The sequence below is a fragment of the Heterodontus francisci genome, chromosome 4 (genome assembly GCF_036365525.1).
Source record: "Heterodontus francisci isolate sHetFra1 chromosome 4, sHetFra1.hap1, whole genome shotgun sequence".
Taxonomy (NCBI): domain Eukaryota; kingdom Metazoa; phylum Chordata; class Chondrichthyes; order Heterodontiformes; family Heterodontidae; genus Heterodontus; species Heterodontus francisci.
Window position 1 is genome coordinate 159,029,017 of NC_090374.1, and position 27,797 is coordinate 159,056,813.

Consider the following 27,797-nt stretch of genomic DNA (forward strand, 5'->3'; position numbering starts at 1 on the left):
TTCTGTGTAATTTAACTGCTACCAATAAATTTCTGGATCCTTGTTTTAAATGGCAAATCAACACACAGTAATCTTCCTCATGAATTTCATAGAAAGCAAAACTGAATTTTCCATTGTTAACAAAAATTGGGTCTGGAGATGTGGATGCATTGCATCAGTGTAATCAGCATAGCAAATTCATTGTGTAACATGTCACAGATTTTTTTTTTTTATTCATTCATGGGATGTAGGCATCACTGGCTAGGCCAGTATTTATTGTCCATCCCTAATTGCCCTTGTGCTGTTAGGAAGGGAGTTCCAGGATTTCGTTCCTTCACTGTCGCTGGGTCAAAATCCTGGAACTCCCTTCCTAACAGCACTGTGGGTATACCTACCCCAAATGGACTGCAGCAGTTTAAGAAGGCAGCTCACCACCACCTTCTCAAGGGCAATTAGGGATGGGCAATAAATGCTGGCATGGCCAGTGACGCCGACATCCCATGAATGAATAAAAAAAAAATCTGTGACATGTTACACATTGAATTTGCTATGCTGATTACACTAATCTGCTAGTATTTATTGATACCACTGTGTCAGCCAATGATATATTTTACAGCAGTCTATTCAATGAACAGTAATTTTAAACATCTCACTACAGCAGAAGTCTACAGAGTCTATTTAAAAAGAGTGTACAAAATACAGCAGAGGTGAGAGAAACTAGGAAATTCTGGATCTGTTAATTGAACATCTGTTTTGTGGAAGTTTTGGAATCTATAATTAAGGACAGAATGACTCAACCAATCTGAATTTGTCATGGGTAGATCATGTCTTAGGCATTTTTTGAGGAAGTAGATAAAGGAATGCCTATGGATATACTTCATATGGACTTCCAGAAGACCTTTCTTTCACAGAAGGAACAGTTAGCTAAAGTTAAAGCTCAGAACAGAAGGCAAATTATTGACCTGGTTTGGAGATTGGTTGGGAAGAAAAGAAAGAGTATGGATAATGGTATGTACTAAAATTGGAAGGAAGTGACTAGTGGTGTCCTACAAGGATCTGTGCTGGGGTCTTACTATTTTCTGCTCATTAATGATTTGGATCACATAGTAGAGAGCCATATATCCAAGAGCAAAATGCTGCAGATGCTGGAAGTTCAAAATAAAAACAGAAAATGCTGGAACACTCAGCCAGGTCTGGTAGGGTCTGTGGAGAGAGAAACAGAGTTAATGTTTTGGGTCAATGACCTTTCATCAGAACTAAGTAGCCATATAGCCTACTTTGTTGATGAGAGATTCTTTTCTTTCTTCTTTCTTTTCTTTTCTTTTGGGCCTCCTTATCTCGAGAGACAATGGATACGCGCCTGGAGGTGGTCAGTGGTTTGTGAAGCAGCGCCTGGAGTGGCTATAAAGGCCAATTCTGGAGTGACAGGCTTTTCCACAGGTGCTGCAGAGAAATTTGTTTGTTGGGGCTGTTGCACAGTTGGCTCTCCCCTTGCGCCTCTGTCTTTTTTCCTGCCAACTACTAAGTCTCTTCGACTCGCCACAATTTAGCCCTGTCTTTATGGCTGCCATTGGTGGTATAGTAAGTAGTGTGGACAGGAGCATAAAATAGCAGACATTGATGGATTAAGTGAGTGGATGAAACTGTGGCAGATGGATTTCAGCATAGGTGAGTGTGAGGCTATTAATTTTGGACCAAAAAAGGATAGTTCTGAATATTTAAATGGTGAAAAGGTAGGAACAGTGACGGTCCAAAGAGGTTTTGTGTCCACGTACACATCACTAAAATGTAGTGGCTAGGTGCAAAAAAAAAAATCAAGGTGGCAAATGGAATGTTAGCCTTTCTAAATTGAGGGCTAGAATATAAAGGGGAGAAAGTTTTGCTACATCTGTACAATGCCTTGGGTGGACCACATCCATGTACAGTTCTGGGCGCTGCACCTTAGAAACTAAATGCTGGTCATGGAAAAATTGTGGCGCAGATTTACCATAATGATACCAGGGCACCAAGTGTTAGATTATGAGCAATATTACAGAAACTGTTTTTGTAGTCTGTAGAATATAGAAGTTTAAGGGGTGATTTGAGGTTTTTTGGATTTTGATAGAGTAGAGAGAAACTTATTCTGTTTGGGTGAGTCTAGTACAGAGGGTCATAACCTGTAAAATCAGAGCCAGGCCATTCAGGAGAGAAGTTGGAAAACACTTTTTCATATAATGGCTGGTGGAGGTGTGGAACTCTCTCAAAAAGCAGTAGATGACAATTTTAAACCAGAGATTGATCAGATTTTTGATTAACAAGGGTATAAAGGATATGGAGCCAGGGTAAGTGGATGGAATTAAGATGCAGATCAGGCTGAATGGCCAACTCCTGATCCTATGTCGGTTCAAGCCCTACTCCAGAGACTTGAGCAAATAATCTAGCCTGGCACTTCAGTGCAGCAATGCAGGAATGTCAGAGATTCTGTCTTTCAGATGAGACTCCGTCGGGCAGACTTTAAAAAAAAAATCCCATGGCACTATTTGAGGAAGAGTAAGGAAGTCGGGTGTCTTGGGGCAATATTTATCCCTCAGCCATCACTTCAGTAGATTATCTGGTCATTATCTCATTATCATTTGTGGGACATTCGTGTGAACAAATTGGCTACTGTGTTTGCCAACATTACAATAGTGACTGCATGTCAAAAGTACTTCATTGTGTATAAAGTGCTTTGGGAAATGTAAGATCGTGAAAGGAGCTAGTTTTAAAGGCAAGTTATTTTCAGACTTGCTTTGATTGAATATTCCTTTGTTGTTTCAGTAAAAAAGAAAGAAATGTCAGTAAAGGAAACACGGACAAAGAAACCTGGTTATTCTAAGAAATGTCTCCCTTCCTATGAGCTTGATGAGAATCTTCTGCGAGATAATGCTGTGAATGTATATACAAGGAGCCGGCGTCTTACCAGACCACCGCCGAGGTGGTGGGTGGTACAGCATGATGGCAACCATTTACCAAAGAGATTGAACACAGATTATTTGCCAGAACTGCCTTTAAAGTCAAGAAGGAAGAAGATGATGGTTTTGAAAATGAGACCTGTACGTGCTCAAACAAAGCCATTGGAGACTGAAGTGTGCAGTTCAGAGGAGCAAAATTTTGAGGAGGATGTTTCTGAAAATGATTGTTCTCCAGGAAGTCCACCACATAGCCAGTCGAAACTCACAGGGCAGCGGGGGACAGCTAATCAAAAGGGCAATTGTTCTGGGAGGCCACCAAATCATCAGCCAAAACCCACAGAGCAGCGGGGGACAGCTAATCAAAAGGGCAATCGTTCTGGTAGGCCACCAAATCATCAGTCGAAACCCACAGGGCAGCGGAGGACAGCTAATCAAAAGGGCAGTCATTCTGGTAATGTATCAGTTAAGAAGAAAAGCAGAAAACAAAAGTATTCTTCGCCATCCATACCAAAAAAGCGATTATTTTCTGAGGCTGAAGAAGAAAAGGCCAACTCTGATGTGCACCTGCCCAAAAAACAGAAATCCACACTGGAGCTGAAAGTTTATGATTTCGATACGTATGATAAAAATGAAGTGGAAGAGGAGGAGGAATACAGTCCACTTTCAAGATCTGCACATGTTTATACAAGTTCAAAGCAAATTAAGGACTATATCTCTTCATCATTCAAGCCAACGTCACAAAAACCCTTTCGAGAACCTTTAGCATCCTTTGCTGCAACTTATGTTGACAAAAAGACTCCACAAAGACCTGCTGCAGGACCTTCAGCAATTGTCGAGGTGTCTTCACGGACTCCAAACCAGGTTGTAATGAGGCCCAGAAAGTCCTTCACAAAGCCTGCTAATGAACTTCGTGCAAGTACCCAGGTATCTTCAGGTACTCCAAATCGGGTTGTAATGAGTCCCAGAAATTATGACACTGTGCAGTACCGAGATAAAACTGACCCCTCTCAGCATTGTGAACAGACATCAGTTATGAGTGAGGAGGATGACCAGCCAGAACCCAGCACTTCTGTGCAAAGCAAGAGAACTTTAAAACAAGGACTTCCCTATGGTGCTTTGTAAGTAAGCAGCAGATGTGTTCAAAGACTTAGATATTATAATGTGTTAATCGTAACCTTCAATCATTCTGTTTGGGGGCTATTATCTAGCCGTTAACCAGCGATGGAAAAATATTTTGCAGTCTGGTGAATATTAATCTACAGTGCCTCTACATGTGATAAATATGCATTACTGGTTTAAAGAAAAATTGTAGGAATTAGTAATGCTTACATCTGCATACCGTGGTATGTATATTCTTATGTTTTATTGTATGGGAGATGAATGATGGTTATGCATCGGCAGGCAGTCTTCAGTAAAGAATTTATGTAATATATGCCCCGTTCATGTAGGCCCATAGAGTTTTAAGATGTGCACACAAGTAGAGTCGAGAACTACGTGTGTATTACTTAACGTTCCAACAAAAACAAAATTTGTTCTTTGCTCACAATTTCGAGTTTGAGTATTTCACCAGTAATAAGTTTAAGGATATTTTTTATTTTTAGGCCTGTTTTTAATAAGAGTGGGCCAGGGCCATGTGCGAATTATGAAGAGGAGTCTTTCGATGCAGGTGACAATGGAAACTTGGATCATGGAGAAATGATGGGTATGAGTAAAAATATGCTACAGAAAGTATGGTTTAGTTTAAATGTGAGAAATAACCCAAGAGCATTTTTTCAAAGAAATTCATGTAATTGTTATAATTTTGGTTAAGCGATTGCTGTTTCTTCTAGCCCTCTGCATTCTTGTCCAAAGGCTAATTCTTTTTTGTTGAATAAAGGAAGTGATTTTTGGTTGATTGTTCAATTTCTGGGGTTGGGAGATGGGGAGGGAAAGGAGGATCAAAGCTGAACTTGACTCTTTCCTCATCTGATGTTCAGTCAAATGCATTTTCCAGCAGGGATCACAAGATAACAATCAGGAGTGGAAAGCACGTATGATATTTTTCTTTGCCTCTGGCTGGAGGAGCAGAGATTGTTGTAGTGATCCCTACTGCCACCCTAACAGATAAATAACTCTTTAAACTATGAATCAGAACTGGGATCAGTTGTTCTGAATGGCTCAGTTGCATTAAGTCTTTTTGGATGCTTTTGGGTGAAATTTCCTTCTTCCGTTGTTGTCAGTGGCAAATACTTCATTGCACCTCCATACTGTCCTCTGCTGCCTATGTCAAGTGGGTGTGGTTCTACTGAACTGTTCCACTTTTGGTCAATGGCAGCTTCTAGTTTTAAAAGTTGAATGTAACAGATTTTTCCCAGTGATTGATGGAATTGAAATGTCTTCGAAAGTTACATAACTTTTAGTAGTCTGTCCTTCACAAGAAGGTCTTTAATAGTTCCTCCATAAAAAAGTTAGATCTTGGATTCCTTCTTTAAACATGTTTTTATTCTTTTATGGGATGTGGGCGCCGCTGGCAAAGCCAGCGTTTGTTGCTCATCCCTAACTGCCCTTGCAAAGGTTGTGGGGAGCTGTCTTCTTGAACTTACAAACATACGAAATAGGAGCAGGAGTAGGCCATTCGGCTCCTTTGAGCTTGCTCCGCCATTTAATAAGATCATGGCTGACCTGATTGTGGCCTCAACTCCACTTTCCTGCCTACCCCTGATAACCCTTTGATTCCCTTGTTAGTCTCGAATTTATCAACCTCTGCTTTAAAAATATTCAATGACCCTGCCTCCACTGCACTCTAGGGAAGAATCTAAAGACTCACAACCCTTTGAGGGAGAAAATTTCTTCTCGTCTTAAATGGGTGACGCCTTATTTTTAAACTGTGTCCCCTAATTCTAGTCTCTCCCAGAAGGGGAAACATCCTTTCTGCATCCACCCTGTCAAGTCCCCTCAGGATCTTGTATGTTTCAATAAGATCACTTCTCATTCGTCTAAACTCCAGTGAATACAAACCCAATCTGTCCAAACTTTCTTCTTAATCCCCCTCCCCCAATCCCAGGTATTAATTGAGTGTTCCTTCTCTGAACTGCCTCTAACACATTTATATCCTTTCTTAAATAAGGAGACCAAAACTGTACACAGTACTCAAGATGCGCTTTCACCAATATCCTATACAACTGTAACAAAACATCAAAACCACTGCAGTCCATCTGATGTGGGTACTCTCTCAATGCTGTTAGGAAGGGAGTTCCAGGATTTTGATCCAGTGACAATGAAGGAACCGTGATGTAGTGCCAAGTCCGCATGGTGTTGTGGGTTGGAGGGGAACTTGCAGGTGGTGGTAGTCCCATGCGTGCGCTGCCCTTGTCCTTCTAGCTGGTAGAGGTCGTGGGTTTGGAAGGTGCTGTCAAAGGAGCCTTGGTGAGTTGCTGCAGTGCATATTGTAGATGGTACACACTGCTGCCACTGTGCATCAGTGGTGGAGGAAATGAATATTGAAGATGGTGGATGGGGTGTTGATCAAGTGGGCTGCTTTGTCCTGGATGGTGTTGAACTTCTTGAGTGTTGTTGGAGCCTCACTCATTCAGGCAAGTGGAGAGTATTCCATCACACTCCTGACTTATGGAAAGATTGTGGAAGGCTTTGGTGAGTCAGGAGGTGATTTACTTGCCTTAGAATTCCCAGCCTCTGACCTCTTATAGCCATAGCATTTATATGGCCTGCCCAGTTCAGTTTCTGCTCAATGGTAACCTCCAGGATGTTGTTAGTGGGGGATACAGCGATGGTGATGCCATTGAATGTCATGGGGAGATGGTTAGATTCCCTCCTGTCGGACATGAGTGGCACGAATGTTACTTGCCACTTATCAGCCCAAGCCTGAATGTTGTCAGGGTCTTGCCACATATGTACACGGACTGCTTCAGTATGTGAGGGGCTGCGAATGAACATTGTGCAGTCATCAGTGTACAGCCCCACTTCTGTCCAGGACAAACAGGAACTGTACTTGAAGCCAGCAGATCCAGTGTGCCTGTCAAAATAAAATGGGCTCGTCTGGGTGTATATGGAGTCTTACCCCAGGATCCAAACAGCTTAGGCAGGTTGAACAGTAGAAAGGTAGGAAAAAATCCTCTTCTGTCCAACATTGCCAAAGGTGTTGTTTCTGGTTCTGGTGGAAACTCCAATAGGGGACTGCATCCATCAAGTTGTAATAGTAGGACCATGTCTAATTTCATTGATTTGTTATTGGAAGTTGAACTACTTTCAAAAAATGAGGCAGACCACATCTGCAGTATGCATCCATTTACACTTTTTTTTTCTTCCAGACTTCAGTGATGCCAATGAGGATGACAGTTCTACAAAAGAGAGTGCATCTGAGGAAAATGGTCAGTTCAGCACAGGTCTAAAGCTTGCACTGGGTATAAAACAGCAAAAATGTTTCTTGTTACTGGTGGTGCCATTATCAGTTTGACTTAATGGGTAGCGCTCTTGCCTCAAAGTCAGAAGGCTGTGCGTTTAAGCCCCACTCCAAGACTGACACGAATGCAATACTGAGAAAGGTGAATGTTGGAAGATCGCAGGGACTTGTCTGGTTTTCTGACAATACTCTTCCCTCCATTAGCACTCTCAAAACAGATGAATTGGTCATTTATCTCATTCCTGTTTGTAGGATCTAACTGTCTGTGAAATGGTAGCTGTATTTTGCTACATAAAAATCACTGCATTTTAAAGTAAATTATTGTCGATATGTGAATCATTTTGAGATAAGATGTTATATAAATGGTTAGGAACATAGAACCAGGAGCAGGCTGTTTAGCCCCTCGAGCCTTTTCTGGCATTTAGTCAGATCATGGCTGATTTCTGGCGTAACTGCATGTACCCATCTTTGCTCCATATCCCTTAATACCTTTGGTTAACAAAAATTTTGCATTATCAGCATTAAAGTTAACAATTGCTCTCGCATCAGCTGCTGTTTGCAGAAGATTATTCCAAACTTCTACCACCCTTTGTGTGTCTAAGTGTTTCCTAACATCACTCTTGGAAGGCTATGTCCCTCAGTCCTAATCTCCCCAGCCAGTTTTTTGCTAGCCTATGAGTTCTGCTTAATACGTACATAATGAACATACAAGTTCGGAGCAGGAGTAGGCTATTCAGCCCCTTGAGTCTGCTCCGCCATTCAACAAGATCATGGCTGATCTGATTGTAACCTCAACTCCACGTTCTTGCCTCCCCCGATACCTTAATACTTTGAAAGCTTCGATCAAATTGCCCTCAACTGTCTAAATTCCAGGGAATACAACCCTAGTTTGTGGAATCTCCCCTCATAGTTTAACCTTTGCAGTGTCATTCAAGTAAATTTACTCTGTACTCCCACCAAGGCCAGTATATCCTTCGCAAGTGTAGTGTGCAGAACTGCTCGTGTGTGGTATTTGTATTGTAGTGTGGCTTCTACCTCCTTGTATTCTAGTCCTCTAAATATAAATGCCAGCATTCCATTGGACTTTTCGATTATTCTCTGTACCTGTACATGACATTTTAATGATCTATGTACTTGGACTCCTAAGTCTCTGTGGACCTCCATTGTTTGTGGCTTTTCACCATTTAGAAAGTACCCTGATCTATCCTTTTTAGCTTTTAGTTCCATTAATTTCTCCTGTACTTTTTCTTTTACTATTAATTACTTATGTATTTTGTATCTTCTACTATGGAGATGGATGCAAAATACTTGTTTAATGATTTCTGCCATTTCCTTATTCCCCATTACAATTTCTCCTGCCTTTGCTTATAAGGAACCCATGTTTACTTTCGCTAATCTCATTTAGAATCTCTTAACGGTCTGTTTTTATACTTTTTGCTAGTTTATGCTGATATTCCAATTTCTCCCTCTTACTGATTTTCTCAAACCCTCCAGTCCTCAGCTTACTACTCTTTTTTGCAAGCCTCTTTTAATATAATACTACCCTCGACTCCAATTAGCCACAGGTGGTTTCACTTTGTGGGTACCCTGTATTTTAAGTCCTTGAGATACAATATGAAATAATGACAATATTCTGACTATATTAAATTTCACCAGTGATGTACTTAAAAGTCTCCAGCTCAGCTATTGGAACTTGCTGTTTTTTTTTTTTGCGATTGGTTAGCTCAATCTAAAGATGCATGCAATGGAATACAATTAAATATCTTCTGCATACAAAAGAAAACAACAAAATTTGTTTTCAACAATCTGCGATGAGTCATAATGGCACAGAAGGAGGCCATTCAGCCCATCGCGTCCATGCTGGCACTCTAGAGCAATCCAATCCGTCTCATTCCTTGGCTCTATCCCCTTAGCCCTGTAAGTTTATTTCCCTCAAGTGCCCATCCAATTTCCTTTTGAAATCATTCATCGTCTCCACTTCCACCACTATCAAAGGAAGGGCATTCCAGGTCATTACCACTCGCTGGGTAAAAAACAAGTTCTTCCTCACATCCCCCTTACATCTCCTGCCAAAAACCTTCAATCTGTGTCCCCTAGTTCTTGTACCATCAGCTCATGGGAACAGCTTTTCTTTGTCTATCCTATTGAACCCTGTCATCATCTTGTACACCTCTATCAAATCTCCCCTCAATCTCCTTTGCTTCAAGGAGAACAACCCCCGCTTCTCCAACCTAACCTTGTAGCTAAAATTCCTCATCCCTGGAATCAAATCATTCTGGTATATCTCCTCTGCACTCTCTAAAGGGCCCTCACAACCTTCCTAAAGTGGTGACCAGAACTGGACACAATACTCCAATTGGGGCCTAACCAGAGCTTTATAAAGGTTCAGCACAACTTCCCTGCTTTTCGACTCGAAACTTCTATTTATGAAGTCCAGGATCCCATATGTTTTGCTAAGTACTCCCTCAATATGTTCTGCCACCTTCAAAGATCAATGCATATGAACACCCAGGTCCCTCTGTCCCTATACACTGTTTAGAACTATACCATTTAGTCTATATTGCCTTTCCCTATCCCTTTTGCCAAAATGCATCACCTCACATTACCCTGTATTAAATTCCATCTGCCACTTGTCTACCCATTCTGCTAGCCTGTCTATGTTCTGTTGCAGTCGATTGGTACCATCCTCACTATCTGCCACATCTCCAAGTTTGGTATAATCGGCAAATTTTGAAATTTTACTCTGTATTCCAATATCCAAGTCATTTATGTATATCAAAAATAGCAGTGGTCATCGCACTGGAGGTTGGGAGCGCACAGACAACTATTTAACATGACATGCTGTTTTCTGTCTTTAAACCAATTTTTTTTATCCAAGCTGACACTGACCCCTCTATTTCATAAGCCTCAATTTTGACAACTAACCTTAAAATCCAAATAGGCAAGATTCATTCATCAACCTTCCCTATTACTTCATCAAAAAAATGAATTAGATTAGTTAAGCGCGATCTGCCTTTGACAGTCACATGTAGGCCAGACCAGTTAAGGACGGTAGATTTCATTACCTAAAGGACATAAGTGAACCAGATGAGTTTTTACAACAATTGACATTTTTATGGTTTCATGGTCATCATTAGACTAGCTTTTTAATTCTAGATTTCTTAATTGAATTCAAATTTCACTATCTGCTGTGGTGGGATTTGAACCCATGTCCCCAGAGCACTGGCCTGGGCCTCTGCATTGCTAGTCCATTGCTACGCCACCGCCTTCCCCAGTTTTTAAAACCTTTCCGCCAAAGAGGTTAAACTGACTGTCCTGTAGTTACTTTCAATGTCCTTACACCCTTTCTTGAGTAAGGGTGTCGGATTTGCCTCTCTCCAATCCTCTAGCACCTCCCCGGTATCTGGGGAAGATTGGAAGATCATAGCAAGCCCAATGGCAATCTGCACTCCCATTTCCTTTAGCAAGCTGAGATGCAAACCATCCGGACAAGGCAGCTTATCCACTCTAAGTATAGTGTCATGCTAGGCCCCCACCTGCCAAGAATGAGGCAGATCAATTTTGTCACGAACATTGATTTTTAACTGTTGTTGGAGCGAGGAAATGACTTGTTAAACAGATCAGCCGTGACTGGAAAAAAAAAAAATTTACATACAAACAGACATCAAAGGTGAGGAAGCGCAATCCAGGGCCTGCTAAGGCGGATACAAACCACAAGGGTCAAGACTGATTAGACCAGCTGGTCACGTTAAAGCCTGGCTCGGGTATAAAATTAAAACCCACCTGGGCCCAGCCCGACAACAGCCAACCCAGGCCCAAATCCTTGAATTTTTTAAAATGCCTGACTCGACTCAAACTTGAATGCGGGATGCATAATACAGACCGGCCTGAACCCGACACATGTAGTTGGGTTGGGTCAGGTAGCCAGGTTTTAGTCCCTCTCCCCATTACTGACCCCCCCTCCCTTCCTCCGGCTCTGAGGCACATTGAGATTGGGAGCAGCCCTGACACAGCCCATGGTCCCACTCCCCATTACCTCAGAGGTAGTAATCTCAGGATTGCTACCAGTGCCACGTGATAGTCAGAGTAGAAATGAAAGAATAGTCAGGATGAATGCGTGGCTTGAGAGATGGTGCAGGAAGGAGGGGTTCAGATTTTTGGGACATTGGGACCGGTTCTGGGGGAGGTGGGACTATTACAAATTGGACGGTCTACACCTGGGCCGGACTGGAACCAACGTCCTTGGGAGTGCTTTTGCTAACGCTGTTGGGGAGGGTTTAAACTAATGTGGCAGGGGGATGGGAACCAAATGAGGAGGTCAGTGGACAGTAAGGAGGTAGTAACGAAAGCCTGTAAGGAACTAGATAATGAAGTCAGCGTGACTAAGGGGAAGAGTAGGCAGGGAGCAGATGATGAACGCAAAGGGAGTGGTGGTCTGAGGTGCATTTGTTTTAATGCAAGAAGTGTAGTAGGTAAGGCAGATGAACTTGGGGCTTGGATTAGTACCTGGGAGTATGATGTTATTGCTATTACTGAGACTTGGTTAAGGGAAGGGCATGATTGGCAACTAAATATCCCAGGATATCGATGCTTCAGGCGGGATAGAGAGGGAGGTAAAAGGGGTGGAGGAGTTGCATTACTGGTCAAAGAGGATATCTCAGCTGTGCTGAAGCAGGGCATTATGGAGCACTCGAGCAGTGAGGCAATATGGGCAGAACTCAGAAATAGGAAGGGTGCCGTAACAATGTTGGTGCTGTACTACAGGCCTCCCAACAGCGAGCGTGAGATAGAGGTACAAATATGTAAACAGATTATGGAAAGATGTAGGAGCAACAGGGTGGTGGTGATAGGAGATTTTAATTTTCCCAACATTGACAGGGATTCACTTAGTGTTAGAGGTCTAGATGGAGCAGAATTTGTAAGGAGCATCCAGGAAGGTTTTCTAGAGCAGTATGTAAATAGTCCAACTCTGGAAGGGGCCATACTGGACCTGGTGTTGGGGAATGAGCCCGGCCAGGTGGTTGAAGTTTCAGTAGGGGACTACTTTGGGAATAGTGATCACAATTCCGTAAGCTTTAAAATGCTCATGGACAAAGACGAGAGTGGTCCTAAAGGAAGAGTGCTAAATTGGGGGAAGGCCAACTATACCAAAATTCGGCAGGAGCTGGGGAATGTAGATTGGGAGCAGCTGTTTGAAGGTAAATCCACATGTGATATGTGGGAGGCTTTTAAAGAGAGGTTGATTAGCGTGCAGGAGAGACATGTTCCTGTGAAAATGAGGGATAGAAATGGCAAGATTAGGGAACCATGGATGACAGGTGAAATTGTGAGACTAGCTAAGAGGAAAAAGGAAGCATACATAAGGTCTAGGAGGCTGAAGAAAGACGAAGCTTTGAAAGAATATCGGGAATGTAGGACCAATCTGAAACGAGGAATTAAGAGGGCTAAAAGGGGTCATGAAATATCTTTAGCAAACAGGGTTAAGGAAAATCCCAAAGCCTTTTATTCATATATAAGGAGCAAGAGGGTAACTAGAGAAAGGATTGGCCCACTCAAGGACAAAGGAGGAAAGTTATGCGTGGAGTCAGAGAAAATGGGTGAGATTCTAAACGAGTACTTTGCATCGGTATTCACCGAGGAGAGGGGCATGAAGGATGTTGAGGTTAGGGACAGATGTTTGATTACTCTAGGTCAAGTCGGCATAAGGATGGAGGAAGTGTTGGGTATTCTAAAAGGCATTAAGGTGGACAAGTCCCCAGGTCCGGATGGGATCTATCCCAGGTTACTGTGGGAAGCGAGAGAGGAAATAGCTGGGGCCTTAACAGATATCTTTGCAGCATCCTTAAACACGGGATGAGGTCCCGGAGGACTGGAGAATTGCTAATGTTGTCCCCTTGTTTAAGAAGGGTAGCAGGGATAATCCAGGTAATTATAGACCGGTGAGCCTGACGTCAGTGGTAGGGAAGCTGCTGGAGAAGATATTGAGGGATAGGATCCCTTCCCATTTGGAAGAAAATGGGCTTATCAGTGATAGGCAACATGGTTTTGTGCAGGGAAGGTCATGTCTTACCAACTTAATAGAATTCTTTGAGGAAGTGACAAAGTTGATTGATGAGGGAAGGGCTGTAGATGTCATATACGTGGACTTCAGTAAGGCGTTTGATAAGGTTCCCCATGGTAGGCTGATGGAGAAAGTGAAGGCGCATGGGGTCCAAGGTGTACTAGTTAGATGGATAAAGAACTGGCTGGGCAACAGGAGACAGAGAGTAGCAGTGAAAGGGAGTTCCTCAAAATGGAGACGTGTGACCAGTGGTGTTCCACAGGGATCCGTGCTGGGACCACTGTTGTTTGTGATATACATAAATGATTTGGAGGAAAGTATAGGTGGTCTGGTTAGCAAGTTTGCAGACGACACAAAGTGGTGGAGTAGCAGATAGTGAAGGGGACTGTCAGAGAATACAGCAGAATATAGATAGACTGGAGAGTTGGGCAGAGAAATGGCAGATGGAGTTCAATCAGGGCAAATGTGAGGTGATGCATTTTGGAAGATCCAATTCAAGAGTTAATTATACAGTAAATGGAAAAGTCCTGGGGAAAATTGATGTCCAGAGAGATTTGGGTGTTCAGGTCCATTGTTCCCTGAAGGTGGCAACGCAGGTAAATAGAGTGGTCAAGAAGGCATACGGCATGCTTTCCTTCATCGGACGGGGCATTGAGTACAAGAGTTGGCAGGTCATGTTACAGTTGTATAGGACTTTGGTTCGGCCACATTTGGAATACTGCGTGCAGTTCTGGTCGCCACATTACCAAAAGGATGTGGATGCTTTGGAGAGGGTGCAGAGGAGGTTCACCAGGATGTTGCCTGGTATGGAGGGCGCTAGCTATGAAGAGAGGTTGAGTAGATTAGGATTATTTTCATTAGAAAGACGGAGGTTGAGGGGGGACCTGATTGAGGTGTACAAAATCATGAGAGGTATAGACAGGGTGGATAGCAAGAAGCTTTTTCCCAGAGTGGGGGATTCAATTACTAGGGGTCACGGGTTCAAAGTGAGAGGGGAAAAGTTTAGGGGGGATATGCGTGGAAAGTTCTTTACACAGAGGGTGGTGGGTGCCTGGAACGCGTTGCCAGCGGAGGTGGTAGACGCGGGCACGATAGCGTCTTTTAAGATGTATCTAGACAGATGCATGAATGGGCATGAAGTAAAGAGATACAGACCCTTAGAAAATAGGCGTCATGTTTAGATAGAGGATCTGGTGGTCCGAAGGGCCTGTTCCTGTGCTGTAATTTTCTTTGTTCTTTATTACTACTGACCCCTCGGGTGTGAGACACTGACAGTACCTGCAGTGCCTTTTCCATCCGGAGACTGAGGAGAGCTGCTGCCGCTCAGCTTGAGCGGTGGGAAAGGATGTTGAATGGCGGGGCTTGGCGAGGGGCGTGTCCTGGGGAATGGGTTGTGGCCTATATTTGCATCTGGGCCCATGGTGTGAGGAGGGGGTGTTGGTCTGAGGTAAAGCCTTGCTCGGGAATAAAATTAAAACTTAGCCCGAAAACAGCCAATCCGGGCCCGAGTCCTTTAATTTTTCTTAAATGCCCGACCTAACCGGAACCTAACGCGTAGTTGGGTTTGGGTCGGGTAGCCAGGCTTAGGTCACATGACTACCTGGCTGTTCCAGAGTTTTCTTTTGAACTGGCCACAGAGAGTTTGAAGGCGCATGTTTCTTTTGTTCCTGGACTGAGAAGATCTCTCCTGTTTGCACCCATCTCTTTCTCATAAGCCTCGGAATCCACTGAAGACACATGCACCCCGAGAGAGAAAAGTCTCCTACAGTGAACAAGGTTTAAGAATAATACTGGGCCCCAGCAAAAAGCAAGATCTGCCTACAATCAAGGACTCTATAGTGAGCTCGAAGAACTGTAACAACAGCTCTTCAGATATTCCCTCAAACTTTTCCACTTTATTTTTCTTCTCTTTTCAGTCTCCATTTGTGTGTGTGTGTATCATGTATGCCTGCTAGCATGGGGCGCGTCGTGTATCCGTGGGCATTAACTGAATTAGAGTTTACGTTTAATAAATTTCAATTTTTCTTCTTTAAACCTAAGTCTGTTTGAGCTGGTTTCTTTGCCTTATAATTGGACAGCGGTGAACAAGGATTCACCAAGAAGAAGCTAAAAACAGTGTGTTTAAAATTAAACCCTGTTATGGTAAGACCAGGTGAAAGCTGAAAGGGAACCTTCGACCTCTTTCTCACCTGGTCGTAACAATAGCCAGCCAGCCTTGTATGTCCTGCCTACCCATTTTCACATCATCCATTACCTCTACCATCTCTGCGTCTACCAATTTATTTTGTCAACCTCCTCTTCCTTCGTAAACACCGAAACAAAGTGCTCGTTAAGTATTCTAGCTTTGCCTTACGATTCTAAGCACAGATCACCCTCTTTGTCCAGAATAGGTCCACCCCACTTCTTACCACCTGCTTACTACATGCGGTAGAAGATTGTTGGGTTCCCTTTTATGTTAACTGCCATTCTCTTCTCATGTTCTGTCTTTGGCAGTCGCTTTTTCTGCTTCTCTTCCCCTCTTAATGTATTTGGCCTGGTTTTTGTTTGAAGAATTCACTTGGCATGCACCATGCACCCTGTTTTTTTTTATTTCTTCATCTTCAATGACGAGGTATAAAATAGTAAGATGTAAAGCCGAGTGAGTTTTTTTGATTCATGCGAATGCTTTCCTTCATTTCTTAATGCTAGTTAGTTATTTGCTTAAAAAAATACCAACAAAGGTAGTGCATGCGGCTAGCAACGGTATTGCTGTAATCATGTCTATAGCTAGTCAGCGACTTCTATTGTACAACAGTGCACTAGGACACTGTGTAAAAGTTTGGTGCCATTCAAGAATATGATCTTTCTTCAGCTGTTTTGTATATAATGTTCTGACATGCAGCGTGGTTATTCTGAAATACTAGGACTGGCAAAACATGGGAAGTGGTGTTTCACTAAGGTCAGTGCTGGGACCACTGTTCACCATTTACAGCACGATTTGGTATCAGAAGTACAATTTCAAAATTGGCAAACTACAATGGGGAAGTATAATCAATACTGAGGTAGACTGTGTCAAATTACTCTTCTCTATATTGAAATTAGTTTCCCAATGATATATTTATTCTGCAAGTTTATTAAAGATGAGCAAAGAGATCTGAATGTACAGATACACCAATTGCAGGTTAATAAGGCCTTTAATAAAAGCAAGCAAAGTACTGTGGCACATTTCTCCATGGATAGAATTGAATAGAATTGGAGTTATGTTAAACTTTTATAGAACCTTAATTAGACCACACTTGGAGTACAATGAACAGTTCTGGTCTCCATGTTATTAAAAAAAGGATATTGAGGCACTAGAGAAGATGCAAAATCGATTTACTAAGATGTTATCAAAACTGAGAGGTTATACTCCTCAGGAAAGACTGAACAGGCTGGGGCTCTTCTTTATTCTAGAAAAGAGAAGGCTGAGGCATGACCTGATAGAGATCTTTAAGATTATAAAAGTGTTTGTTTTACAGGGTAGATATAGAGAGAATGTTTCCATTTGTGGAGGAGTCCAAAATTGGGGGCCATAAGCATAAGATGGTCACCAATAAATCCAGTAGAGAATTCAGGAGGAACTTCTTTACCCAGAGAGCTACCACTATGAATAGTTGAGGCAAATAGCGTTGATGCATTTAAGGAGAAGCTAGATAAACACGAGGGACAGCAGAATTGAAGTTTATGCTGATAGATGAATTGGGTGGGAGGAGTTTGTGTGGAGCATAAATACTGTTATAGACCATATGGGCCGAATGGCCTGTTTCTGTGCTGTAAGTGGAAAGGGAATTATTTTATCATTGGTTTGCTTCCACAGTTTATTTATAACTGCATAGTCTTCAGATGTTTGAACATATAAACTGAAAATAACAGGTTCCGCAACTCCAAGTCATTATCTACAGGAATTCCTCAGGTTGAATAATTTGTTTAACTTTTCTCTATTTGTTTTTTGACTTTGAATACATATTTTCACTAAAGATTATATGAAGTATGTAAGTTCCTTCCAAAAAAAAAACAATTTTCAGGTATAATTAGTGCCTTCCTGTGAAGTTCCTTCCCTGTTATATGTGCTGTTATGGCTAGATTCATCTAGATGCTATTCACTTATAGCAGTCTCCTGAGTAACTGCTTGGCATAGATTGGCCTGATAGTAATTCTGTATTAGGTCATGGCCCAGACTCTGTGGGCTAAGATTAATTGTTTTTTATCATTCAGATCTACTGATAAATCTCTATTAACAATTCAATGCAAGACATGCTCTTCCTGTTAACAATTGCATTTTTTTATTCATTCATGGCATGTGGGTGTTGCTGGTAAGGCCAAGATTTATTGCTATTCCAAATTGTCCTTGAAAAGGTGGTGGTGAGCCAGCTTCTTGAATACAACGAAGTGGCTTGTTAGGGTATTTCAGCAGACAGTTGGGAATCCATCACATTTGGAGTCACAGACAAACCAGACTGGTGAAGAATGGCCGATTTCCTTTCCTATAGGACATTAGCGAACCTGACGGGTTTTTACGACAATCCGGTGCTTTCATAGTCACCATTACTAGCTTATTACTGAATTTATTCAATTAAATTTAAATTTGCCAGCTGCCTTGGTGGGATTTGAACACTTGTTGATTATTAGTCTAGGTTGTCTGGCTTACTAGTCCAGTAACATAACTGCTATGCTACTGAACCCCAATTTTATTGTCATGAATTTTGGTCGCAATTTAGAGTTATCTGTTCCTGTTGACAATTGCATGTCAGCATTGCAGGCTTTGGTCACAGGTGGTCTGTAGAAGGGCTTTTAAAATGCTTGTTTAATAAGCAGTTGTTGTTCCCCTATCCATTTTTCAACAAAAAATTGCATCTATATAGCACCTTTACCATCAAGAAATATCAAATGACCGAGCTGGTGCTGGGGCAAAGTGAAGGGAAATGCACAAGAAGCCAGAGTCAGAGGAACAGAGATGTTGGCAGGGGGAGGGTTTTACAGAGATGGGGAGGCACTAAGACCATGCAGGGATTTAAACACTTGGACAAGAATTTAAAATTTGACAATGGAGGAATGGAACCTGGTGTAGGATGGGATACAGACAACAGACTTTTGGAGGAGCTGAAGTTTACGGAGAATGGAAGGACAGTTTAGAGAGCATTGGAATAGTCTAGTTTGGAGATGATAACTGAGGTATGGCTGAGGGTTTCAGCAGTAAATGGGCTGAAGCAGTGGTAGCGTTGGGCAATGCTGTGAAGGTGGAAGCCAGCAGTCTTTCTGATCGGTTGAGTAGGATACTGAGATTGGCAACAATCTGTTTTAGCCTGAGCCAGTATTCGGACGGGATGGAATTGATCGTATAGTTAGAGACTTTGATGTGGGGGCTAATGGAAATGCCTTCTGTCTTTTAACCCCAATATTTTTGGGTTTTGAAAAGGGTGTTAACTAGCAACTTTAGCCGATCTTGGAGTGTTTTTCTCTTGTTCATCAGGTGTTTAAAATCCAATTTTTCAGGTATGGGACTGAACACTTATTTCTACCCAGTGAAATTAGTGGAAGTAATTGCTAAGCATTAGTAATCATTTCTATTGGAAGTAGGCATTAGAAATATATGAGACTCTTGTTAATATTTGCACCATGTGTTGTAATTAGGGCAATAAACTGTGCAGGTTTATTTGTCCTTAATAGATCTAGTGTTTATATGTATTGCGCCTTAATAATTCAATGGCAAGAACTTATAAAAATATTAATTCTATTTCTGCCAACCAATTTTTTCCCATTTCTATTGCTATTACTGAGACTTGGTTGAGGGAAGGGCATGATTGGCAACTAAATATCCCAGGATATCGATGCTTCCGGCGGGATAGAGAGGGAGGTAAAAGGGGTGGAGGAGTTGCAGTACTGGTCAAAGAGGATATCACAGCTGTGCTGAAGGAGGGCACTATGGAGGACTCGAGCAGTGAGGCAATATGGGCAGAACTCAGAAATAGGAAGGGTGCAGTAACAATGTTGGGGCTGTACTACAGGCCTCCCAACAGCGAGCGTGAGATAGAGGTACAAATATGTAAACAGATTATGGAAAGATGTAGGAGCAACAGGGTGGTGGTGATAGGAGATTTTAATTTTCCCAACATTGACTGGGATTCACTTAGTGTTAGAGGTCTAGATGGAGCAGAATTTGTAAGGAGCATCCAGGAGGGTTTTCTAGAGCAGTATGTAAATATTCCAACTCGGGAAGGGGCCAGACTGGACCTGGTGTTGGGGAATGAGCCCGGCCAGGTGGTTGAAGTTTCAGTAGGGGACTACTTTGGGAATAGTGATCACAATTCTGTAAGTTTTAGAATACTCATGGACAAAGACGAGAGTGGTCCCAAAGGAAGAGTGCTAAATTGGGGGAAGGCCAACTATACCAAAATTCGGCAGGAGCTGGGGAATGTAGATTGGGAGCAGCTGTTTGAAGGTAAATGCACATTTGATATGTGGGAGGCTTTTAAAGAGAGGTTGATTAGCTTGCAGGAGAGACATGTTCCTGTGAAAATGAGGGACAGAAATGGCAAGATTAGGGAACCATGGATGACAGGTGAAATTGTGAGCCTAGCTAAGAGGAAAAAGGAAGCATACATAAGGTCTAGGAGGCTGAAGAAAGACGAAGCTTTGAAAGAATATCGGGAATGTAGGACCAATCTGAAACGAGGAATTAAGAGGGCTAAAAGGGGTCATGAAATATCTTTAGCAAACAGGGTTAAGGAAAATCCCAAAGCCTTTTATTCATATATAAGGAGCAAGAGGGTAACTAGAGAAAGGATTGGCCCACTCAAGGACAAAGGAGGAAAGTTATGCGTGGAGTCAGAGAAAATGGGTGAGATTCTAAACGAGTACTTTGCATCGGTATTCACCGAGGAGAGGGACATGACGGATGTTGAGGTTAGGGACAGATGTTTGATTACTCTAGGTCAAGTCGGCATAAGGAGGGAGGAAGTGTTGGGTATTCTAAAAGGCATTAAGGTGGACAAGTCCCCAGGTCCGGATGGTATCTATCCCAGGTTACTGAGGGAAACGAGAGAGGAAATAGCTGGGGCCTTAACAGATATCTTTGCAGCATCCTTAAGCACGGGTGAGGTCCTGGAGGACTGGAGAATTGCTAATGTTGTCCCCTTGTTTAAGAAGGGTAGCAGGGCAAATCCAGGTAATTATAGACCGGTGAGCCTGACATTAGTGGTAGGGAAGCTGCTGGAGAAGATACTGAGGGATAGGATCTATTCCCATTTGGAAGAAAATGGGCTTATCAGTGATAGGCAACATGGTTTTGTGCAGGGAAGGTCATGTCTTACCAACTTAATAGAATTCTTTGAGGAAGTGACAAAGTTGATTGATGAGGGAAGGGCTGTAGATGTCGTATACATGGACTTCAGTAAGGCGTTTGATAAGGTTCCCCATGGTAGGCTGATGGAGAAAGTGAAGTCGCATGGGGTCCAGGGTGTACTAGCTAGATGGATAAAGAACTGGCTGGACAACAGGAGACAGAGTAGCATTGGAAGGGAGTTTCTCAAAATGGAGACGTGTGACCAGTGGTGTTCCACAGGGATCCGTGCTGGGACCACTGTTGTTTGTGATATACATAAATGATTTGGAGGAAAGTATAGGTGGTCTGATTAGCAAGTTTGCAGACGACACTAAGATTGGTGGAGTAGCAGATAGTGAAGGGGACTGTCACAGAATACAGCAGAATATAGATAGACTGGAGAGTTGGGCAGAGAAATGGCAGATGGAGTTCAATCAGGGCAAATGCGAGGTGATGCATTTTGGAAGATCCAATTCAAGAGTGAATTGTACAGTAAATGGAAAAGTCCTGGGGAAAATTGATGTCCAGAGAGATTTGGGTGTTCAGGTCCATTGTTCCCTGAAGGTGGCAACGCAGGTCAATAGAGTGATCAAGAAGGCATACGGCATGCTTTCCTTCATCGGATGGGGTATTGAGTACAAGAGTTGGCAGGTCATGTTACAGTTGTATAGGACTTTGGTTCGGCCACATTTGGAATACTGCGTGCAGTTCTGGTCGCCACATTACCAAAAGGATGTAGATGCTTTGGAGAGGGTGCAGAGGAGGTTCACCAGGATGTTGCCTGGTATGGAGGGCGCTAGCTATGAAGAGAGGTTGAGTAGATTAGGATTATTTTCATTAGAAAGACGGAGGTTGAGGGGGAACCTGATTGAGGTGTACAAAATCATGAGAGGTATAGACAGTGTGGATAGCAAGAAGCTTTTTCCCAGAGTGGGGGATTCAATTACAAGGGGACACGAGTTCAAAGTGAGAGGGGTAAAGTTTAGGGGGGGATATGCATGGAAAGTTCTTTGCGCAGAGGGTGGTGGGTGCCTGGAACGCGTTGCCAGCGGAGGTGGTAGACGCGGGCACGATAGCGTCTTTTAAGATGTATCTGGACAGATACATGAATGGGCAGGAAGCAAAGAGATACAGACCCTTAGAAAATAGGCGACATGTTTAGATAGAGGATCTGGATCGGCGCAGGCTTGGAGGGCCGAAGGGCCTGTTCCTGTGCTGTAATTTTCTTTGTTCTTTGTTCTATTGCATAGCAACTGATGGCATAGCATGAGCAAACTGATGCAGATCCAGGCAACTCTTGCAGGATTAGAACAATAATTGTCCTACTTTACAGTTATAGTTGCTTGACTTTCTCAACATATTGACTAAAAAGAACGACTTGCATTTATATAGTGCTTTTCATGACCACTGGACATCTCAAAGCACCTTACAGCCAATTAATTACTTTTGAAGTGTAATCACTGTTGTAATGTAGGAAACACAGCAGCCAGTTTATGGACAGCAAGCTCCCACAAACAGTAATGTATTAATGACTAGATTTTTTTGTGATATTGATTGAGGGATAAATATTGGCCAGGACACCAGGGATAACACAATTGCTGTTCTCCGAACTAGTGCCATGGGATCTTTTACATCCTCCTGAGAGGGCAGACAGGGCCTCTGTTTAATGTCTCAACTAAAAGACAGCACCTCCAATGGTGCAGCATTCCTTCAGTACTGAAAGACTGAGGTGGAGTGTCAACCTTGATTTTCATGCTCAGCGTCTGGAGTGGGACTTGAACCTGGAGCTTTCTGACTCAGGCAAGAGTGCTACCAACTGAGCCATGGCTGGCTGTTGTCTAATCCCTAAAGCTGAAGGGTAGAGTACAGATATGTTGTTCATTTGCACTTATACTAAGTCAGGGTGGCAGATCAGATCACTTGTTTCTTATCTGATTCGCTGCCTGGATTTGCTCCTTTCAAAACTAAAATTAGTTGTACATAGCATTAAGCACCAGGAGCCACATTGTGCCAATATAGTAGGTTTTTTGTTAATTTTTTGCAGTTGTCTTGGAACCCATGGTTTGTGTGGGACAGAGCACGTGGGTTAGGAAAAAATCCTGATGAATGAGATTAAAAATTGTTTATGGGATAAGTGCAGTTCATTTCATTGCATTGTAGAAGCTGTATAGCAATTAGCTAGCACTGATGACCAAGCTTTACACTTTACAACTGACATTAATTGGTGTTCCCTTTGATTTCATGGACTGATAGCATGATGTCATCGAAAACTTCAGTTACAGAAAGTTAAAACCACCTCAGTGGAGCTCAAAATTCAAAATCCAAAGGGGACAAAATCTAGGTGGTTGTTGTTGACTTTCCAACTTGCATATACAAGTAGGCTGTTAAATTGGGGTGAGGGATTCTCTCGGGCATTGTTGCTTTTGCGTTTGCCATCATACAAGAGCTTTGTAAGTGCATCTTGAGCAAACGCAATCTACCTGTATGATTTTTCTGCTGCGTTTTCTGTTCTTTTTGTCTTGTCAGCAGCAGTTTGTTCTGTTTGCATGTCTGGAGAACTGTTCTTCTTTCACTGTTTTACTTAATTTTCTACTGTTCATTTTTGTTTGAAACCTTTGATTCTTTACAAGTTTTATTAAATTTTACAATTTTCGCTGTTTTAACTTATGTGCAGTTGTTTATCAACATTTTGTTTTGGGAGGAAGTTTATTTCGTATTGTAGCATGCAATAAATCAAAGTAATTGGAAATAATTGATAGTCACAAAGATATTAAACAGTATAGGCAGGATTGTTCAAAAGGTTGTACGTTTTTTTTCAGTGCTATTCGCCTGAAATTGGCCACTTCAGTGCTCATTGGGTATACATGATCTTTTGTGCTAGTTTCAAAACACTACCAGAAGTTGGCCCCACCCACAAAACTGGCTGCACCCCCAGATCAATTTAATTACCATTGAGTTTATGCTAATTGTGCCAATTTACATGCCTTAAAGAAGCTCTTAATGTTAAGCTAGGTTTTCTGGGCACTATGGCAGTGGTTCTCAAACTTTTTTGGTTGATGGACCCCTTTTCAGATGGATTGTAATCACGACTACCCCCATTACCTTACAATACTATACAATACTCCAAATATGAAACTGATGTATGTGAAGAGTATTTTAATACTGCTGCTAAGAAAACAGATATTTACTTGCAGGTATTAGTCAGATAGGTGTGCCTGCTTCTCACTGTAAAGTCTGTCTATCCATAAATGCTCTCCTCCTAGATGAGACAGATAGCCCACTCTGTGCTGCGCAAGTGGCACCCGCACTCTGCTCCCACATCCCGGCTTGCATTTTACATAATTTTGCAGACCCCCAGGTGTTTGTGGCCACTGGTTTGAGAACCACTGTTCTAGAAAACAATTAGGCACGTTATGAAAGTTTTTGAATATTTTTTTCAATTTATTAATAAGTTGATTACTGGACTCCAGCATAATGGTTCTTTTTTTTGGGTCATTTTCAGTTATTTAAAATAGGGTTACTCATAGGTGGTAGATTAGACACTGATTAAATTGCCAGTTTTTTGTGATAAATCCATTTTCAACTGTATTAATCGAACTGCATCAAAGTACCACTTCTAAGTTTATCGGAATATTTTTAAAAGCCAAAAACCGTTAAAGATCTACATCTTAAAATGGTGCCTAATCTGCGCTAAATCATGGGAGATTTTGCATTTGGCGGTATACAAATTAGTTTGAGTGGAAACTTGAGGGGGGAAGCCACTTCTCTAAACTAGCACAATTTGGGTGCAACTTGCGCATGGTTTGCTGATTGCCCCCAAATTGGAAACCCCAGACCTATGTATCTGATTGACAACAGGAACATTTGAGTTGTTTGCATGCTCTCGGTAGGAGCATTAATCACAGAGTATACCATAAGTGAATTTTAGCACACAGTCCATGGGTTTTGTCTGGTAAGATTGATTGATGGGAAAGTAAGAGCTGTGTGCACCTTTACCCCCATTTTAGACATCATATGCCACCATGTGTAAAACAGCTCTGTTTGTTGTTCTAAGTCTAATGAAGCGTCTTGTGTTTTGTTTATTCATTCTCTGATGTGGGTGTCGCTGGCGAAGGTGGTATTTATTGCCTGTTCCTAGTTGCTCTGAGATGGTTGTGGTGGACGACCTTCTTGAAGTGCTGAGTAACCGTTTGCTACAACCAAATGGCTTGCTAGGCCACTTTAGATGCTAGTTAAGAGTCAAGCATGTTGACACGGGACTGGAGTCCACTTGACCAGGTAAGGCATAAGGGAGGAGGTGGGAGTTGCTGAATTAAAGAACCCCTGTTGAGAATAAAGCAACTGTACTAATGTATATTTTTCAGTTTGCAAACCTTTTGACTGCATGCAGCTGAGGTACTCCAGTGCTGCTATTGTGATGTGAATTTTACTTCATAGCGTCATTTATGGCACAGAAGGAGGCCATTTGGTCCGTCAAGTCCATGCCTGCTCTCCATGGAGCGATCCAGTCTGTCCCGCTGGATCCCCGTAGCCCTGCAAGTCTCTTTCCTTCAAGTGGCCGTCCAGCTCATCTTGAAGTCATTGATTGTCTCTGCTTCCACGACCCTTGTGGACAATGGGTTCCAGGTCATTACCACCCGCTGCATAAAAAAGTTTTTCCTTATATTCCCCCTGCATCTCTTGCCCAAAACTTTCAATCTGTTTCCCCTAGTCCTTGTACCACTAGTTAATGGGAACAGTTTTCCCTTGTCTAACTTATCTAAGCCTATCATAATCTCGTGCTCTTCTATTAAATCTCCCCTAAATCTCTGGAGAACAAACCCAGCTTTTCCAACCTAACCTTGTAACTAAAATCCCCCATCCCTGGAACCTCCACACAAATTGGAATTGAAACAAGACAGGGTAGGCTTTATACTTCTTGTTGAGTTGGAGGACGGATCTTCGGTGTTGAATTGGAGGTACAGTGCTTATTTTTTTCTACATAGTGCAGGCAGAGTCTCTAACTACTGTTATGCTTACATATTGAGAAACTTTTTCAATTAATTGCCTCATGTTTTATGGGAACGCTCCTGATTTATTTCCTGGCAAGGTGCAGACCTTGGATTGAATTTTTGATATTTCCTCCATATCCATCTCCAACTTAAGTGTATGGAGAATGAGCGAGATTCCAGCAAAGATCAACTTGGCACATCATGAGCTGAATCTTGCCAATCCGAGTGCAGCTATTTATTTGCACTCTATTTGCCATTCTTCGGCAATTCCTTTTTCTGTTGCCAATTCAACTTAAGCGTTATGGGCCTTAATCTTTGCAACAAGTTTTTTTTATATGGCACTTTACAAATTACATTTTGACGGTTCAGTTACGCCATGCCCTTGGCAACTCAGCGATGTCAGTTCTTTCTGAATCTGTTTTGAATTCTGGATTGACCAAATTATGGAATTACATAGAAATTAGAATTAGAATAGGTTGTTCGGCCAAGCCATTTTGTATTGGTGTTTATCTTTCAATGAGCAGTCATCCTAATCTTGTGCCTGCCCTTTTCCTAGTCTATGAATCCTAGAAAATCCTGCTTTAGATTAGAATTCACTGAACAGATGTTGACTGACTTGATTCAAGGCCTGAATGATTAATCCATTAATAAAATTATATTTTGACAAATACTTTGATAAAGCCAACAGCTTAAAAATAGCTAAGGATGCGCTACTTTCTGTCGTCATCACCTAGCTCATCTGTGGTATGTACAGTAGCTTTTCATTTAGAGAACAGTGTCTGCCTTGGTTTCAGTTGTGGATTAATCCTGGCATTTAATAAATATAATTTCAGTTTTAATGTATTAAATATACAAAAATTATGTTGCAATAGGAAAAGTAAGTACTTTCTAATAACTTAAATCTGTTTTATTATTTAACAGATAACTGTGAGAAGGAGCCATCTGAAGTAGCTATACAAGAATGTTTGAAACCTACCTGTGTATGGAGTGTGAAGGAGAGCAGTGAAGTATTTGTAGGTTAGTGCCCTTGCAAAGTACCTACGAAGGAGTATGTGCAAAGTTTTAGTTCTGGTTTGTAGAATCAAGAAGTAGTGGGAAATTTAACTACAATGGCTGATGGAGAGTTTCTATGGGTTTCTTAATCTAATAGCATATAATTGATCCTATGCACTTTTATCTAGTTTTGTTCATGCATTCAACTACCCCACAAAAGTGAATAACCCATCATTGAAACAATAGGTGATCACTGGGGCAATTTTTTATTGAAATACTGGAAACGTAATTGGTCATGTGTTCTTCACTTGTCCCTGAATGCACAGGGCTTTGTTCTAGAGATGTATCTCAGTTTTTTTTCTTCTATCCCTTGCAGGAGTACTTTATGTTGGGGCATGAGGATAAAGTTAATTTTGATAAAATTGTAGCGCGGGGGAGGCCATTTGACCCGATGTGCTTGTAATAGCTTCACATCAGAGTTACTTGGTCTAATACAATTTTCTTGCTCCTCTTCTGTACCCTTTTTAATATATTATCTCTTAAATGTCATGATTGACTTTGCTTTATTAGAATGCATGACTGCAAGTATTTATCTTATAATAATTCTTTGCATGGAATTATTATTTCTGTTATATTCCCAGTCTTTACTAGATATATTTGGAAAAATACAACATTGAAGTATATTTGCCACTCCCCTAACCTGTGTCCTCCTACATTTGTCATCACGGTTTTCCATGCTTCCTATTTGATGTCATCACATTTTGATATTTCCTCTAATCCATCTCCACTTTAAGTATATGGAGAATGAGAGAGATTCTAGCAAAGATCAACTTGGCACATCAAGAGCTGAATCTTGCCAATCTTAGTGCAGCTATTTATTTACTCTCTATTTTCCATTCTTCAATCTCTTTCTATGCCAATTCAACTTAAGTGTTATGGGCCTTAATCTTTGCAACAAGTTCTTTTTTATATGGCACTTTACAAAGGACATTTTGAAAGCTCAGTTATGCCATGCCCTTTACAAATCTGTTTGCCCTGGGTTAGCCTATACTGTTGTAGCTATTAATGATATCCTTCATTATTTTTTCTGCTGTTGACTTGAGAC

At 41.8% G+C, this 27,797-nt stretch overlaps 1 protein-coding gene across 1 annotated transcript in view; it reads left to right on the forward strand.

Moving 5' to 3' along the window:
- The window catches only part of LOC137369367 (centromere protein C-like), a 97,981-nt gene that overhangs the window by 62,005 nt on the left and 8,179 nt on the right, over positions 1–27,797 (forward strand). Inside the window, exons 5-8 of the mRNA XM_068030469.1 lie at positions 2,776–4,027; positions 4,511–4,611; positions 7,217–7,276; positions 26,621–26,716. Of these exons, the coding sequence (XP_067886570.1) occupies positions 2,776–4,027; positions 4,511–4,611; positions 7,217–7,276; positions 26,621–26,716 (1,509 nt within the window). The remainder of the gene's footprint in view (positions 1–2,775; positions 4,028–4,510; positions 4,612–7,216; positions 7,277–26,620; positions 26,717–27,797) is intronic.